This window comes from Lolium rigidum, chromosome 5 (assembly GCF_022539505.1).
Source record: "Lolium rigidum isolate FL_2022 chromosome 5, APGP_CSIRO_Lrig_0.1, whole genome shotgun sequence".
NCBI lineage: Eukaryota > Viridiplantae > Streptophyta > Magnoliopsida > Poales > Poaceae > Lolium > Lolium rigidum.
In genome coordinates, this window is record NC_061512.1 from 149,788,351 (window position 1) to 149,805,683 (window position 17,333).

Sequence of the window (17,333 nt, forward strand, 5' to 3'; positions counted from 1 at the left end):
CTGGATTACAATCAGTCCTAAGACTGTTTTCTAAGAAATCTGGGGGATCATCCCAAGACCTACTCTCTACCTGTGTACAAGCATAGCGTGCACACTCATGAGCTACCTAAACTCAAAGAGCTCAAAAGAGGAGCTCATCTCGTCTATTTCGCTTAACATAGGGGCTAAAGCCGAGTGCTGTGTCTTCCTTCCTCTCCACAGATTCACCAACTCTGCACAGTCGGACTCACAGATGACTCGCACAAAACCATGTTGCTTTGCAAAGGCTACTGCATCTCTGAAGGCAAGTGCTTCGACAGAGAGAGGATCCGAGATGCCTTGGTAAACGTGACACCTCGCAGCCCTAAAACCCCATGCATCTCTCGCAACACCTCCACCTCCTGCAATACCCTGCTCCTCTCTAACTGCACCATCACAGTTCAGTTTTATCACGTCTGGCCCTGGACCATGCCTTTGTATTTATGGGGTTACTGTTGTCAACCATACCTTTGTGTGCATAAGTGTGCAATTAGTTAGTAGCACAAGCACCTCACCTCATCCCCCCTTACACCATGGGGTCGCATCTTCGCTAGTCATACTTGTTGAAGACCAACCCTTGAACCGAGCACGCGCTGTACACAAAGTAGAGAAGTTGAACCTTGCGATTCAGCACATGAGGACCAATCGAAGATGATCTCACGCAGCAAGGCAAGGGACTTTTGACAAGCTTACCTCGAAACTCGGTTACGGGTTTCTACCCTGAAACTCGCAGCAGCGTTCTAAGTCAAAACATAACTTGAATTTTACATGCCACATAACATGGTTTCATAGTAGCGCAGGCAACTCCAAAACTTGAACGACAAACAAGTATAAATTAACTGGTGCACCATGGTGCCTGGCCACCACGAATCATAAAAGAAACCTGCACACCAAACTGGGAAGTGATTTGTCTCTCCTTTTGATATTTGGAAAGTGCACTCCTTGTACACCTACGATGCAATCTGGCACCCACGATGCAATCGTACGGTCATGATGCTTTCTGCCTAGGCACCATGGTGCCCCATTTGGGCTTTCTATATTTATATAGATATACTCCGTATATATTTTGGGTAAACACAAAAGGAAGTAAAACAGGAATGCGCGGACTTTATTTTTGTGTTTGCACTTTCTTGCATAAGTTACTTCTGTGGGACAAACAAAAACTAGAAGTACAGCCTTTTCCTGGTTCTCTTGTGGTCAAGCCAATATATTTTCTTTTCTTTAATAAATTGAATTGCATTCAAAACGTGTGCAGTAAGGGCTCTGGTTGTGGCGATCTTCATCGATGGCTACTTCCATGTAACGTAGCATGAGTCCAATCAGGAATCCTTTCACTTGACATCTCCTCTTGATATAATTCAGCTACTAGGAATATACCTTGGCACAACTACTTGATTCCTCTGAACCAATTTAACCTCCTGAAGAGCAGCAACTTGCCTAAAGCAGAATTTGTTTACTACCCATTGAACCCATTCGATGGCCCTTCTACCTGGGTGAGTGTATTTGGGTACAGTTCTCTTGTTTTGGAGTAGTTTTTTTATACATATATCAGTACGCGAATCTCCTTTCTGAGCTAATGGGGGCACAAAATCCAACTTGTTTACATGGTAGTATGATTTGGCATCGTTCAAGCTCCACCACTAGTCTACAGGTACAGCAGTTAACTTATCTTAAGAACCTTGGAGGGTAAGCAGTTGCGGCATCAGTACTTGTTATGATAAGCATGGTGGTCCAGTTGGATTCTATTAGGGTTTCACCACCATCTTTCGGCATTTATTCAATCATTTGTGATGTGGATCTCGAACTGTATTTGTTTTATACCTTTCTGTGGCATCTTATTTTAATGTAATGAATTTTGTTATGTTTCCACATCCTGATGCTATGCAACTTTTCAGATTGATGTTGAAAATCCTTGTGTAATCATGAGTCAAGACAAAAGTAGAGAATTCCTGCACTCAGGAAATGACAAGGATAAGTTTAAGGTAATCAGTTCTTTCAGTTTTCTGCTGATACCATTATATCAATATGTATGCTTTCCGAAAATTTATTTTATGCATTGGAACATCTGTGGTTTGATGGACGTGAATGAATTTGTATAGTCCTACTCTCTGGGCTTCCTATGCTATTTTGGTCACTTCTAGATGTATTCAGTCGTGTTGTGACGCGTGCTGTCTGTTTGTCAGTTGGATAATAATACTGCCATTGCATTCTCATGTACCTCTTGGGTTTCCAGCTTTGCACATAACTTATTAGCATTTTCTATAGACTTCAATAGATCATGATTTGGTGAGAACATGACACTCAATGTATTCAATGTCATGCCAGATATCTTTTGACAGCTTACTATTTCATACAGTATGACCCTTGAGCCCAAGTGCTAAAAAATGCAGTGGTGCTGTTGAATTAAGCTCATCATTCTGCCTTATACCTGTACAAACTCTATTTCTTCGTCTGATATAACTCCGAACACTGTTCTTGTTATTTTACTGTTTATGCATTATGTCTTGTTGCAGTTCTTTTTCAAGGCTACTCTTCTTCAACAAGTAAATGAGTTGCTTGAGACAATAAGAGATCAGCTGAACAATGCAGACTCTATTGTTCAAGAGTTGGAGAAGTCAATTAAGCCAGTGATGAGAGAACTTGATGAATTGCGAGAGAAGATAAAGAATATGGAACACATAGAAGAGATAGCACATGATATTGATAATTTGAAGAAGAAGTTAGCTTGGTCATGGGTTTATGGTGTCGACAAGCAAATTGAGGAACAAACAGTGAAACTCCAGAAACTCAAAGAGCGAATTCCTGCATGCCAAGAAAGAATTGATCGAAGTACAGTAAGTTGTGACCTTTTTACTCTGAAGTCCATTGTGCCATCGTATCCTCTGAGGAACCATTGTGCTTCTGTGTGACCATTTAATGTAACATGAAAATCCATGCAATCCATAAGGTAGAGAGTCCTACCTTACTGCGTAAAAAACTGGTAAATAGTTCCACTTCACGAATAATTCAATTTAGTGTCAGGAAGAAATCGATATTTGTTGGTCAATATTTTATCAAATTTGTTTGGAAGTGTACTAGCTGTTTTTCCATTTGCAGTCCAAAATGGACTCAGAAGGGATTTCTTTACATGTGCTGAATTTTCACGTGTTTTTCTCGTCTAAGCTGAAGTTCATGCAAGCTTGGTTACGGTATGGCCATACATCTATTTCTTATTAGAACATGATTTGTTTGCCTCGGGCCATTTTCAAGTGATGCTTTTGCCAATATATTGGTGATGGAGTGAATTACAACAGTATTGTGACAAAACCATTGCCCTTATTGGAATCTGTATCAACCATTTTATTCTCTATATATTACTCCCTACAAGTTAATAGCTTATCACAATTCACACTCTTTCCTAGTGATTAGCAACATTTTCTTATGAGTACTGCGTCGTCAACCTCGTGTAGTCATTCTTTCTTGGCCACTTTGAATTCATCATCTGTCAACAATCCTGTTGAAGATAACACCATTTGTCAAGCTTCATTTGTTCTAGCAGCTATTTGTTACCCTGCTCCATGTGAACTGTATAGTTATGCTTGAAATCACACATTTTAAATTAACATTTTTTCGTATTTGTGGTTTTAAATTTTGATTGTTCATTTACCAAATTGTATTTCCATATCTTGTAGGCCGCCATAGATGAACTGAAGAAAGAACTAATTGAAAAGGAAGAAATCGTCAACTCTTTGAGGGATAAGACTCGTGAAGTGAACATGATGAAAAAAAGTATGGAAGACAAGATTGCTGAGGTATGTGAGTAGTTGGAATTAGGGATATTATAAATGGGACAAGAGGAAGCTCTCTCATGACCTGAACGACTTCTGCTGTCTGATCATGCATCTAGAGCCTTCTTGGCCGTCTGATGCTCCTGGCCGTATGTCCCACACCCGCTACTCTGGGAAACAAATCGCTGGCCTCTCGTTGGATCCCAAAAGAACAGTTATGATTGGGAAACGCATGCATAATCAAAACCCACCTCCCCTCACAGCACACATATTTGAAACTGTAGGAGGTAGAGCCTGCATGCAGCTCTATTGTCGTTGTACATGGAAGTATAAAATGATGGCCATAATCTATTTTCTGGCTGTCACATCCTTGCGTCTCCTGTGTTTAGTAGGCCTATTAGTTATCATTATGTCTAGTTCCCTTTGTGGTTATTCTTGCAGCACTAAGTCTAAAATAAATTTTAGCTTACTAATATGTTCATTTCACCTGTGTCACACTGTCACAACAATTACCTTAAATATTGCTACTCAGAAGTGTTGGGATTCCTATTGCTGGCAGCTTATTTTTGTTTAGTACTAATTCTGCTTGAAATACAAGGATTACTAAGTTTCTAGTCCTGTTTGAAAATGTAACATGTGTGCAAATTCAATATCACTTTCTCCTCATTTCTGAGTGAATACCCTCACTAACTGATCGTCAAGACATTAACACCAGGGATATCATGGTCCCTGTTAAGTTTTCTCGGTTTATGACCAACTTAATCTCCATGCCACTGATTGTTATCAATACATTATCTGAATTTCAAAAAAAAACTCCATTCTGGATAAAAATGGGCTCTTTAAATGGAGGACGCATTCTGAGGGGGTGGGCTCTAGTATTATGGTTGGGCATGGGTATGTGTAAAGCAAGTCACTGGGGCACAATGTTTTCTTTAGAAATATTAAATTTGTTAGATTGGTAGTGCTGTCAATTTAAGCATAATGCCTGATATTATTTCTATAACAGTTAAACCTGAGTACGAGCTATCTGCTATTGTTGGGATGGAAATGATTGTGACTTCACTTTTCTTTGTTACCAACTGTCCATGTTCCTTTTGTTTACAGGTTGTGAAGCAGACGATAGAACTAGAGGCAGAGCATGTGCGCGGTACACGTTTGCTGGAGAAAATGAATGTCCAGCTAAAGAAATTGCAGGCACAACTTCATGATTTTCGAACACAGCATATGCAGTCGACCCAGGTGAGCCGCTCTTTCAAACCCCATGCAAAAGGTGTACCTTGAAGCAATCTGTAGCAGATAGTGTTACAAAGAACTTAGGCAGTCTTTTGCTATTGATAAGCTAGACTTGGTGAAGAATATCCTCGAGCTTGATGACCCTTATAAACCAGACAAGATCCTCTCAGAGGGCCGATGAGAGTAACATTTGGTCATATAATTGGGGTACTCGTTTCTCTGCAAACAAGATATACAAACTCAATTTTGAACATATTCAGGCCCCCATTTTCTCTCCTTGGATCTGGAAATCAAAGTGCACACCAAGGATCAAATCTTTCTTCTGGCTTCTTGCCAATGACCGCCTAAACACGAAGGATATGCTTAGGAGGAAAAACTTCACACTCAATGATAACTGCATGTGCCGCCTATGTGATGATGGTTTATTGGAAACCATGGATCATCTCTTCTGGAAGTGTAATTTCAGTAGGCAATGTTGGCATTACATCAACATCGCACTTGAGGATCTAGCAGTAGGAATGCTCTTATTTTTGACAATGCTACACTACTGTTAGGGCTTGGTCCTTTTCTTCAAAAGAGATCTCTTCCTTCTTTCTTACAGAATGAAGGATGATCTAAAATCTTATCTTGTAGCTTGGCTAGACGCTTTGTAATTCTCTTTGGTTATACCCGGGCTAAGCCCTTCTGTATATTCCCTCCTCCTCTCTTCCTTGTACATGTTTTATCTCTTTAATAAATTTTTACTGTCGGGGCCTCCCCTACAGTTTTCAGCTCAAAAAAAGAACTTAAGCAGTTTGCCTAGAGGCCTAGGCAGCTGCCAGACAACGGAGGACAGTGCACATCAGTCTTGTAGTGGTCAACTTGGTTGTGCAGAGTAAAAAATTGCTACCAGAGTCTATGATAGGTGGGATAAAAATCTAAGAAAGTGCGGTATGCAACTATCGTGACGGTAACCAAACAATTACTGAACTTCTCTGCCTAACATTTTGGTAATATGTGCCTACAAACCAAAATGCCCTAATTCATTACCAAATGCCCTAATACGTGGCTACAAACCAAAATGGTACATGGCCATGATATTTCTTTCATACGGGTGGCTTATTGGCTTGACTTCACCCCTAGAAAAAAATCTTAGTGTTGTATTCTTGATGCATAATGGGTACATGTCACATGTTAACTGGTCAAATCATATTTTTGGGTTTGACAAATAGCTAATTATGATCATTTCATATCTAAATTTGTCAAATGAGAGGGTAACCTTTTCCTCAGAAGAAGTTAAACGTATGAGTTATTCAGTTTTAAGTTAGAAGGGATGAAATATGCTGATCAAGCAAACTAAAGAGACCAGACATGTTCTTGGCAATGGAACTGCTGGACCCAAATATTTAGGTCTTTCTAAGTCATTTGTATAGAACGTAGCTGATGGCACTGTGTTGTTTTGTTCTTTTCCTTGTTCTGATCACTAGTTATATGCCTACTCTCAAGTGCTAACTGCTCGCCTTGGTCAAGTTTAGTGGGGTTATCTCCTAAAAAGTTCAAGTAATGTGTGAACCTTGTCATCAGCTGTTCCGAAAGATTTTCACTATAGTGTTGCACACCTCTTGATTTCGTTTGTATTTCCTTGGCTTTATATGTTCCAGTATCGTTATTCTGTCTGAATCATTTCATTATCAATCTAAAGGCTGAAGCATCTCAAATTGAGGAAGACATCAAGACAATTCAAGGAGAGATTGATAATCTTCATTCAAGTGTTACAAGGTTATTCAATTGTCCTGCTTATTTATGCTTTAACTACAACCAAGTGTAAGTTCTTGGTTATTTGATGCCGCCTTCTATGCCATTCAGGTTAAGAGAGGAGGAAAAAAATTTCTCTGAAGAATTATCAGGCATTCAAAAATCTATCACTGACATTACAAAAGAGGTATTTTAAACTCAATGTCAACTACTGTTAGTACATGGTGATGACTTTTTTGGAGTAGGCTTTCATTCTAGTTCTATTGTGCTTTCCTGCATAATAAACTTTAAACTCTGGAAGGACAATAAAACTTATAATGTTACTCGGTCCACTTCAATCACAATAAGACCCATTTCGGACCCAAAACACTTGCTAAAGAAAAGGTCCTTAAACCATAAATATGAATTGTATTTTTTATATTACAGAAGTATTTGTTCAGATGGACCCACTTCTACCATTTGCCTATGGCCTAGATGTTCATCAAGATATTATTAATGGGTTTTATTGTGAGATCCACACCGACAGATGTAGGTCCGCTCCGACTTTATTTGCTGAATCCAATCGATCATGGGTGGCCCTCTTCGTTCAGTCTTTACAGGTTTTGTCAATGTAGGAATAGTTTATCTGCACTAACTTTTGAACGCATGTATTTGACTGGAGAAATTGTCTCCATACCTAGTGGTAAGACGCCTGTGCTATACTGCAGAACAAAAAATATGACGTGACACAGAGTTGACTCACGTTAGATGTAAGTGAATTCACTGTGATGCTTTCATTTACTGGAGCCGACAGAGGAGACATTAGCTTGCTGCTATGCTCATATGTTTGTATGGCCACACTCATTCCCCGACAGGGCCTTGGCACTTGGCAGGTTGCCGTTGACCAGTGGCGATGAGTGAGTGGTGATATGTATTCTAGATAATGTAATTATGTATAGTGTTATTCATAGAGAACGTGTATTCTGTAATTATGAGTAGTGATATGTATTCTAGATAATGTAATTATGTGTAGTGTTATTCATAGAGAACGTGTATTCTGGATAGCCTTACTTGTAGAGAGTATTTATCTCTTTTTACTGGTTCTCATATGTTTTACTTCTTTCTGATTCCTAGTACTTAACAGAGCGGCAGAATCTGGCGCCACACACTAATAATTAGACTTAAGTGTACGTTTTCCAGGTCTAAGTGAATTCTGATTAGATCCATTAAAAATTCCAAAGCACCTGCACATGACATGGATTTCTCTCCCTTTTAGTACATCCAGCTCAAAGTTCGATTAACTATTAAAATCTTGTGTGTTCACATGGTTTCAAGCTCGGTATGAGCTTTGGTTAGGTACGATTGAAGAAATGGTCATGTACTATCCATCTGAAAAGCACCACTTATAAATATCTGCAGTATGCACCATTTGAAGTTCACAAGTCTTCTATATTTTGTGTGTGTGTACTTGGCCAACTTTTGTCTGCTTTGAAAGTCTGAAAATGTGTCTTCTTGTACCATTCATGACACTACACTTTCTTTCACAGATAACTGAAAACGATAGCAGGTTTCAACAATTGAAATCTCAAATTAATGATCTTCAACACCGTCAAAGTAATAAGGTTATATTCTCTCTTAGTCTATGGTATCCACCAAGCAGTACACACTCTTTTTTGGTGATTTTAGTAGCAACTGCTCTCTAACATCTATTTACATGCAATTAATGCTTCATCTTAGGTGACCGCATTTGGGGGACAAAGAGTTCTGAACCTCTTGGAAACAATTGAGAGTAGCTACAGACGATTCAAAAACCCACCTATTGGTCCGATCGGAGCTCATCTGGTATGGAAGTGCTGATTATCTTGATTCTTGTCTCGGATTGGTTAGTCTTGAATATGCTGATTATTGATAATACCATGAGAAGTACCTGATGCGATTGAAAATTTGATGACTCGTCAGTCCATATTGCTTTTTTTAACTGTCTGCACTGGTTTGTTGGCAACTTGTACTATTATAGCACATCCTTTTAGTTTTGTCAGCTTTTGTCTATTTGTTTATTCACGACTTAACAGGTGGTGGCCTAACTATTATTCCCAGCCTATGTCAATGCTGTGTTCTCCTAGAACAGTTGCGTTGGTTCCTACAAAGTTCTTAACCATCGTACTACTTCATTACAGGGCATTGATATTACCTGTCCTTTGTTTCTCCTAGTATCTCTTGCTGCTCTAGAGCCTGTGTTGACTCTGTAAAGCAAGTCTGGAAATGCCGGAGTGCTAATTGGTGCACATGATTTTGAGGATTCAGATGTGAATCTAAAAAGAATCTCAAACAGTTCAAACATGTGCTTCATGTTAGAATATGGAGACCTTAAAAAAAGCGTGCAAAGTTGTGACCAATTGTGTGTTGCATAGGAAGGCATAAGATTACACTAAACTTTTGTAGTATAAGCACAATCTTCTCTTTGTTTGTACAATAGACATATGATCAAATTTTTGGACAATTTTTTGCGGACACATTTGTTTTAGCATGATGCATGCGTTTAAATTTTTGGGTATTATCTGGAGATGTAAAAAACGCAAACCAAAATGTTTGTGCACCTGTGTGCACAAAATCTTCTCTCTAGTCTGCCTCCGATGTTGACTGGTCTTTGTATCTGAGTTCTTCACCCAATAAATTCTTTTATGTTGGAAATAAGCACAAATACATGTCCAAGTTGCATAGGGGTTTAGCCCTAATCCTACTTAGTCTGACTACCTATGAAATCTAGTTGAAGCCAGCTTCATACGTGGGCATTGTTCTGGTCGAAAGCACTGGCCAGGAGCGATCTAGTCAAGTTAGCTTGTGCTAGTTGGTATGTTGCTCTCACTGGAAAGTACTCGGCGGGTCGCATTGACAATACGGGATCTGCGCCAGCAATTAACGCCTTCGGAAATCTAAACTATTTGCTTGAGTTCTGCTGTTGATTTCAGTTCATCTGAGTAACTGTCATCTGAGTAACTGTTTCATATTTGTTCTCATTGCATCAAATAACATGAATACAACAACAACAACAACAACAACAACAACAACAACAACAACAACAAAGCCTTTATTCCCAAACAAGTTGGGGTAGGCTAGAGGTGAAACCCATAAGATCTCGTAACCAACTCATGGTTCTGGCACATAGATAGCAAGCTTCCACGCGGCTCTTTCCATGGCTAGTTCTTTGGTGATACTCCAGTCCTTCAGATCTCTCTTTACGGACTCCTCCCATGTCAAGTGTGGTCTACCCCATCCTCTCTTGACATTATCAGCACGCTTTAGCCGTCCACTATGCACTGGAGCTTCTGGAGGCCTGCGCTGAATATGCCCAAACCATTTTAGACGATGTTGGATAAGCTTCTCTGCAATCGGTGCTACACCAACTCTATCTCGTATATCACCATTCCGGACTCGGTCCTTCCTCGTGTGGCCACACATCCATCTCAACATGTGCATCTCCGCCACACCTAACTGTTGAACATGCCGCCTTTTAGTCGGCCAGCACTCAGCGCCATACAACATTGCGGGTCGAACCGCCGTCCTATAGAACTTGCCTTTTAGCTTTTGTGGCACTCTCTTATCACAAAGAATGCCAGAAGCTTGGCGCCACTTCATCCATCCGGCTTTGATCCGGTGGTTCACATCTTCATCAAATAACATGAATGCAAAATATATTTGTTGTCTTATGTCAATCCCGTAGAAATAGAAAGATGTTGTAATTATACTTGTAGTCCTTGTCAAAGTTTGGGTACTGCACGTGTAGTACAAATCAATGGTATAAAGCTGGTTCTTTCATATGGTATTGTCTTTTCTAAAATATATGGTTATAGGCTTATAGCTGCATTATTTCTTCCAAACCTTAATAATGCTTGTTGTTCTGCAGAAACTTGCTAGTGAGTTCTGGTCTGTGGCAGTTGATTGCGCATGCGGGAGGCTTTTGGATGCTTTTATTGTCTCTTGTCATAAGGATTTGCAAATTTTACGGGAATGTGCGAATAAAGTGCACTACGGTTACCTTCAAATTATCATATATGATTTTACTAGACCACGGTAAGATTAAAGGCCTTACATTTTCTTCAATTTTCCTGTTTATTTTGATGAATTCTAATTTCGTGACTTTTTATAGGTTGTTGATTCCAGATCATAGACTTCCTACAACAGAGCACCCGACAGTACTTTCAGTTATTCATTCAGAAAATGATACTGTAGTAAATGTATTGGTGGACCAGGTATGATAATACATAAACTTCACACAATTACTATGTTGGTCTAAAAAAATTGGTCCAACTACCATATGTCCAAACACCAAGGGGGACCAAATTTAAGTAATTATAAAGGAATTGGAATGTGGTTACACTATGTCGTATTTCAACCATATGATTTCTGTTATTATCGACTGCATTTGTAGTGCATGGAAAAGTTACAACAACTGCACATTTGATTCCCTGAACAGATATTTATTTTGAAATTACAGAATCCAAGTAGACTGGGCAGCTAGACTGGGCAACTAGTGAAATGTTCAGATGCTTCAGTTTGACATATTATTATTGGAGCACATTTGCTAAAGTTCCTTTGTTTCAGGGCAACGCTGAAAGGCAGGTCCTGGTTCGAGATTATGAAGTGGGAAAATCTGTTGCATTTGATTCTAGGATACAAAACATGAAGGAAGTGTATACGGCTGATGGGTACAAAATGTAAGTATCGGTGGTGGTGCTCATGTTAAGTTTGGTAATATTTTAACCATTTACCTAGTTATATGATGCAGTTTAGTTTTGTTCTACCATAGTAAATCCTGCTATAAGTAATTTTAGAATCCTAAGGGCATTTCTATCACCATGTGCCCCCACATGTTATGTATAATTGCAGATCCCAGCTGTACTTTTTTATTTTGCAAAAATGCGAAGGACCTTTGAGTTTCATTTCATTGAAAAGGTTGAGTTTGAGTTACAATCCTCCCAGGAAGCATGATACAAGTATTACAGGTAAACCAGTGTACATCCCAAGTTGATGGCAGCACAGCTCGGAGTCCTTTGGCGCCAGCATTTGCTCATAGAGTGGCCTCCTTTTTGATCTTAGCAACAACGACACAGATCGAGGGTTGGGTACCTTTAAAGATGCACTTATTCCTGTGCTTCCAGATCATCCACGTTGTGAGAAGGGCGGCAGAGGCCAGCCCTTGCGTCTCTGCTTTGCCGTATCCTGCTTTGCCTGCAGCCACCAATCCATCAGCGTTGCCTCCTGGTTGGGTGCCCTAGTCAGTGTCCTGAGCCAAGCAAGGACCTTATGCCGAGTTTGGCGGGAGACGGGCCGCTTGGCATGAGGTCCTCACTTGGCTCAGTTGGTTTAGTTTGGCGGGAGATCAGCCAACCAATGCATTTTGTGTACCTGCTTAATGATTTACCGTCTTTCAATCTTGTGAAATCGACTAGGTCAGTTTTTCGGAGTTTCACAGTGGCAAGCGGCAACCCCAGGTAGGTGCAGGGAAATGGTTGGCACACAGGATTAGTAGTGACCTGATTCACAATTTGCTGGTGTTCGTGATTCGAATTTGCGATTCACAATTCTACACTTCCTAAAATCAGAGTTATTTTGGGATTGTAGCCAACTAAACCCTAGTTAGTAGTTACCTGATAAGCAATATCCTACATCAGGTAAGTTCATATTACCTGATTGTCATGTCCTGTGTGTTTTAGTGCTCAACGCAATTTTACAGATGCACTTTATATTCATGAACATATTTTTGGAAATAATGTATCATGCAAATTGCTAGATAACTTCGTTCATAAAAGAAACCAGCATGCTAGGTAGCATCTTATTGTTGTATGATTTTACGCTCATTAATTGATGATCATGTTGCCTTTCAATTTTTTTCCAGGTTTTCTAGAGGGTCTGTTCAGACCATTCTTCCTCCATACAAAAATAGAAGAGCTGGTCGGTTGTGCAGTTCAGTGGGAGAAAAAATAGCTGAACTGATAAATGAAGCTAATGGTATTGAAAAAATAAAGTCGGAAAAGAGCGCTCAGAGAAGGAAGTTAGTTAGTGACCAACAAAACATCGAACAGAAAATAACAAGTTTGAAGGTAATTTTTTTACTGATGTGCAACTCATTTGAGCTATCTCATAACTTCTCATACTGTTCTGTAGAGAAAACGGGTACCCGAGGAGCATCGTTTAGCGAATAAAAAAGTGCATCTTGATGATGCCAAGAGAGCTTCTGTTGAAAATAATAGTTATACTGCTGTGGATACTACTGAACTAGAGGAGGAAATAAAGGTTTGCTCCCATTTCCTATTCTTGAGCAACCATCTATCTCTTTTGGCTGCACTAGTACATTCTGATCTTCATTATCTACGCAAGAACCTCATAGATTGTGCCATGCTACTTATTTTGGCAGCAAGGGAAGATTGACATTGAGCAAAAAGAACTATTACTGCAGAAGATCAGCGTAAGGTTAAGAGCAACTATACAAGATGTGAATGATAACAAAGCGTCTTACAAGACCTATATGGGTATGGAAATTCCACGATATCACTATTGATGATTTTACCATCTCCTGCTGGCATGTACGCTGTTAAGCTGGTCATGTTAGTTCAAAGGGACATTGGTTAACTCCCCTGTACTTTGTGCTTTAGAACACATTGATGTTATCGCTATGGAGCATGAAATTTGGAGTTATTGTGTTCACTAGAACTCTGTTTTAAGTTTCTTTCTTATCATATTTGTGGCCTAGATTTTCTTTTACATAATATGCTTTTCAATGCCTGAGACTGAAAGTTGAACTTTTGCTTTGCCTCTTTATCTGTGGTTACTATTCTCTGTGCCTCTAAAAGTATTTTTTGTATTTCAGATTCCATGAATGCGGAGACAGGGTCTTTTAGCAGCGCAAATGATGAATTAGATGTTGCTAATCGTAAACTGGATGCTGCACAGCAGGTATGCTTCTCCTTATTCGAAAGTCTTAATGTGATACACAGTCCACTGTAGGTCTGCGTTTCTTTGGCTTTTATACTCTGAGTATAGGTGAGATTGTACTGGAAACACTATTCTTTAATTCATCGAATCATGAAACAACCAATGAGATTACTCTTGCCATGTGCTGCTCTGATACCACATTAAGTTTCATGCACCAACCAGTGGAACCAAAAGTCCGAACTGATGGAGAGAAGGTGGACAATCCACCTAGAATAATAATCATATTGTATATGAAGTGGATAATAGTAACATTTTCGTTTGAGTATGACACTAACTCTTACCTATATGATTCCATGTAATTTTGTTAAATTATGTCTCAGACACAGATTATCACCATCAGCAGCTTGGTCGACCATTCTTATCTGGAAGAAAGTACTCCGTCCCACCAAAAGTGTCTGAGATTTGTCAAAATTTGAATGTATCTATATGCTTTTACTGTCTAGATACATCTGAATTTGGACAAATCTCAGTCACTTTCAGTGGTACAGAGGGAGTAGAAAATTTTGATTGCTTAATTGTCTCTTATCTTGTATGTACTGACGGTAGTTCTTTCATTGAATGTGAACCAGGAGAAGACTCACTATGAAGGTCTCATGAAAACTAAAGTTTTACCTGATATCAAAATGGCTGAAGCAGATTATGAAAATATTCAGCAGCTTCGTCAGGTCTTTGTTCTGTTACTGTCACTAAGGATATATTTTCATTTTGTTGAGCTACTATTGTTTCCATATGGATCTTCTGTACAAGAGTGTGTTCTGTTATAGTTACATGCATGGGTAGTGTGCACCTGAAAATTGCCATCGCTGAAAGAACCAAAAATTACTTAATTAGCTTTCCAAAATATATTACATTTCGGAACGGAGGTAATATTAAATGAAACCATAAATACTGTGTTAAGCACTCTGATAGAATCAACGTGCTTCAAGAAGAAACAAAAGCTACGTGTATTGATTTTGCTAATTGACGAGATGAAAAACAAAGCAAGAGTGACGGTCTAACTAGTTTATTTTTTTACTTATTGGAATGGACATATCAGGGTTCAGGATGGTCTAGAACTACCAAAATCATGCCCTTTGCAGTATAATATTCAGAAAAGGCCACACTTTGAATGGTCGCCAAACTTAAAACAGTAACTTCATCTCTTCATCTTAGCATTTGTGTAATGCAAATAGAGTAATGCTGGATGTTCCATGCGTACCAGTTATACTTTATTTTTGGAAGTATTTTTTAGCTAAAAAATGATTATATTGCTGAAGCTTTGTCCGTTTCTATGAAGCATTTCTAACACCTTGATATATCAAGTTTCCTATGTTACCAGACTCACACCTCCTGTGATGGCCTTGCATTCCTGTAGGAGTACTTCAAGAAGGCTTCAGTTATTTGCTCCGAGAGTGATTTGGAAGCGCTGGGGCATGTTGCTGGATCCACTCCTGAACAATTAAGTGCTAAGATAAATAGACTGAAACATAGACTTGATCAAGAAAGCAGAAGGTTTGGAACCAACAACTTGATTTTAGTTGCAGAAAAAAGTTGAGGCATATGAGTTTTCATCCTTTTTTCTTTATAATAATTTAATAATCTGAGCAGATATTCTGAGTCCATAGATGATCTGAGGGCATTGCATGACAAAAAGGAACGGAAAATCTTTAAAAAGCAACAGCTCTATGCAGGTTTTAGAGTGAAATTAAATGTAAGTTCATTACTTCATGGTTTCCAACATATGATGCAACTTCCCATTTTTCCTACTAGTGCTTCAGTCGGAAGAAATATTTGGCTGAATTGCTAACTACTGATAAATCTTTGCTGTGGAAATTCAACAAGAGAAAAATTGGGCATATGTAATGTTCGATACACTGAGGCATATACGCCTCCAGCTCAAGCTATTGTTTTGGACGTGGTCTCCATAACACAATCTGTACTACTAATTTCTACTTTTATGTATTTATAAAGCCTATATATTGTGCAAGTACTTTATGAGACAACTCTACGTCTCTGAATATATGATTTGATGTATCCAATCTAATTGATATTGGTAGTCAAAATTTTGAATGTTTCACTAGGAGTATATTACTAATAGTCTAGTACCCGTATGTGTGGTCTGATGTATCCCTTGGAAATGCACTATGTACTGGGTCTGCTTTTGAGCCAAGTTTATTGCTTTGCAGTCGTGTCAAAATGCATTGGACATGCGATGGAAGAAGTTCCAGAGAAATGCTGGCCTTTTGAAGCGACAGTTGACTTGGCTGTAAATACAAGTTCCATTCTTGGATGTTTATCATTAATGTTCTGCATGTTTTTATTTGTTAGTCCTGAGACTTGTACCACCTTTTATACTATTTTAAAGGTTCAATGAGCACCTTGGGAAGAAAGGAATCAGTGGATTCATCAACGTGGATTACAAGAATAAAGTTCTGTCTGTTGAGGTGTGTATCCTTCATAAGATTTGCCCTCTTTTAGTGTGTACATGGTCATTTTAGAATTTGTGCCTCATCACTAGTCACCTGCTCATTTTATAGCAATTTACTTAACAATTCTGTATGGCATTTGATGTAGCTCACCATGCCTCAAGATGCATCGCGTGATACCGTCAGAGACACTAGAGGACTGTCAGGTGCCTATATAGTTGCTTAGTATTTTCTTACCTGTGGTGTAGATAACTATAATTAGATTGTATTTTTCACACATCATTTATCATTGAGAATACCTGCCACCAAGTTGTTTTTCCTAGTATCTCGTAGCTATGTTTTAGATATAACTGTAATTGCTGCTATGTATCTTTGATCCAGGAGGAGAGCGATCCTTTTCGACACTTTGCTTCACCTTAGCTCTTCATGGAATGACAGAAGCACCTTTCAGGGCCATGGATGAGTTCGATGTATTCATGGTGAGTGTAATCTTTGGTCCTTTGTCAACCATCGTGTCCAGTTAATGGCAAATCAAACCTTATTGGCGATATCTGAATTGTGCAGGATGCGGTAAGCCGCAAAATAAGCTTGGACACCCTCATAGATTTTGCTGTTGCACAAGGGTCACAGTGGATATTTATAACACCACACGATATCAGGTCTGAAAATCGCCCGTAGTTGCAATCTTTCCAGTTTCCTGCATAGATACTCATAACATCTATGTTTCCTCAGCATGGTGAAGCCTGGAGATCGGGTCAAGAAGCAGCAGATGGCCGCCCCTCGCGGTTGACTCAGGACTGGGGCGACTGTCTGTGCTCAGTAGTCAGTACCGTGTATATCTCGTAGCCTTAGAATCCACCTTGGTCAGAATCTATCTAGAACTGCTAGTTCCTACTTTTGTACATAGCTCGTTTTGAAGTGAAAACATAGCCATAACGTAGTCAGGGACTTTACACCAGCACTTGTTTTGTTATCTAGAGCTATCTGGCACACTGCCATCTCTGACTAGAAATGGGATGTGGCAGTTAGGGCAGAAAGGACGTGCATGGCGGCTACCGCCTTGTCTCATGATTGATGCAGTCGCGCCTGTGCCACCCCTTTTAGTTGAACCCTGCAATACGTACGACGTTACAGTCAAAAAAAAATACGTACGACGTTTGTCCATCTGTCTGACACAGCGCACGGCCGTTTGATCAGAAGGATG

General features: G+C 39.3%; 1 protein-coding gene across 1 annotated transcript in view; it reads left to right on the forward strand.

The window, feature by feature from the left end:
• LOC124652145 (structural maintenance of chromosomes protein 6B-like) overlaps positions 1–17,087 on the forward strand; it is a 21,110-nt gene extending 4,023 nt beyond the window's left edge. Inside the window, exons 5-28 of the mRNA XM_047191172.1 lie at positions 1,914–2,000; positions 2,532–2,852; positions 3,690–3,809; positions 4,890–5,024; positions 6,700–6,776; positions 6,864–6,939; positions 8,279–8,353; positions 8,469–8,573; positions 10,636–10,802; positions 10,879–10,981; positions 11,334–11,446; positions 12,628–12,832; positions 12,897–13,025; positions 13,147–13,261; positions 13,600–13,685; positions 14,294–14,389; positions 15,079–15,215; positions 15,312–15,414; positions 15,890–15,969; positions 16,069–16,147; positions 16,278–16,335; positions 16,511–16,608; positions 16,694–16,788; positions 16,862–17,087. Of these exons, the coding sequence (XP_047047128.1) occupies positions 1,914–2,000; positions 2,532–2,852; positions 3,690–3,809; positions 4,890–5,024; positions 6,700–6,776; positions 6,864–6,939; positions 8,279–8,353; positions 8,469–8,573; positions 10,636–10,802; positions 10,879–10,981; positions 11,334–11,446; positions 12,628–12,832; positions 12,897–13,025; positions 13,147–13,261; positions 13,600–13,685; positions 14,294–14,389; positions 15,079–15,215; positions 15,312–15,414; positions 15,890–15,969; positions 16,069–16,147; positions 16,278–16,335; positions 16,511–16,608; positions 16,694–16,788; positions 16,862–16,919 (2,718 nt within the window). The 3' untranslated portion in view covers positions 16,920–17,087. The remainder of the gene's footprint in view (positions 1–1,913; positions 2,001–2,531; positions 2,853–3,689; positions 3,810–4,889; positions 5,025–6,699; positions 6,777–6,863; positions 6,940–8,278; positions 8,354–8,468; positions 8,574–10,635; positions 10,803–10,878; positions 10,982–11,333; positions 11,447–12,627; positions 12,833–12,896; positions 13,026–13,146; positions 13,262–13,599; positions 13,686–14,293; positions 14,390–15,078; positions 15,216–15,311; positions 15,415–15,889; positions 15,970–16,068; positions 16,148–16,277; positions 16,336–16,510; positions 16,609–16,693; positions 16,789–16,861) is intronic.
• Positions 17,088–17,333: the final 246 nt, after the last annotated feature.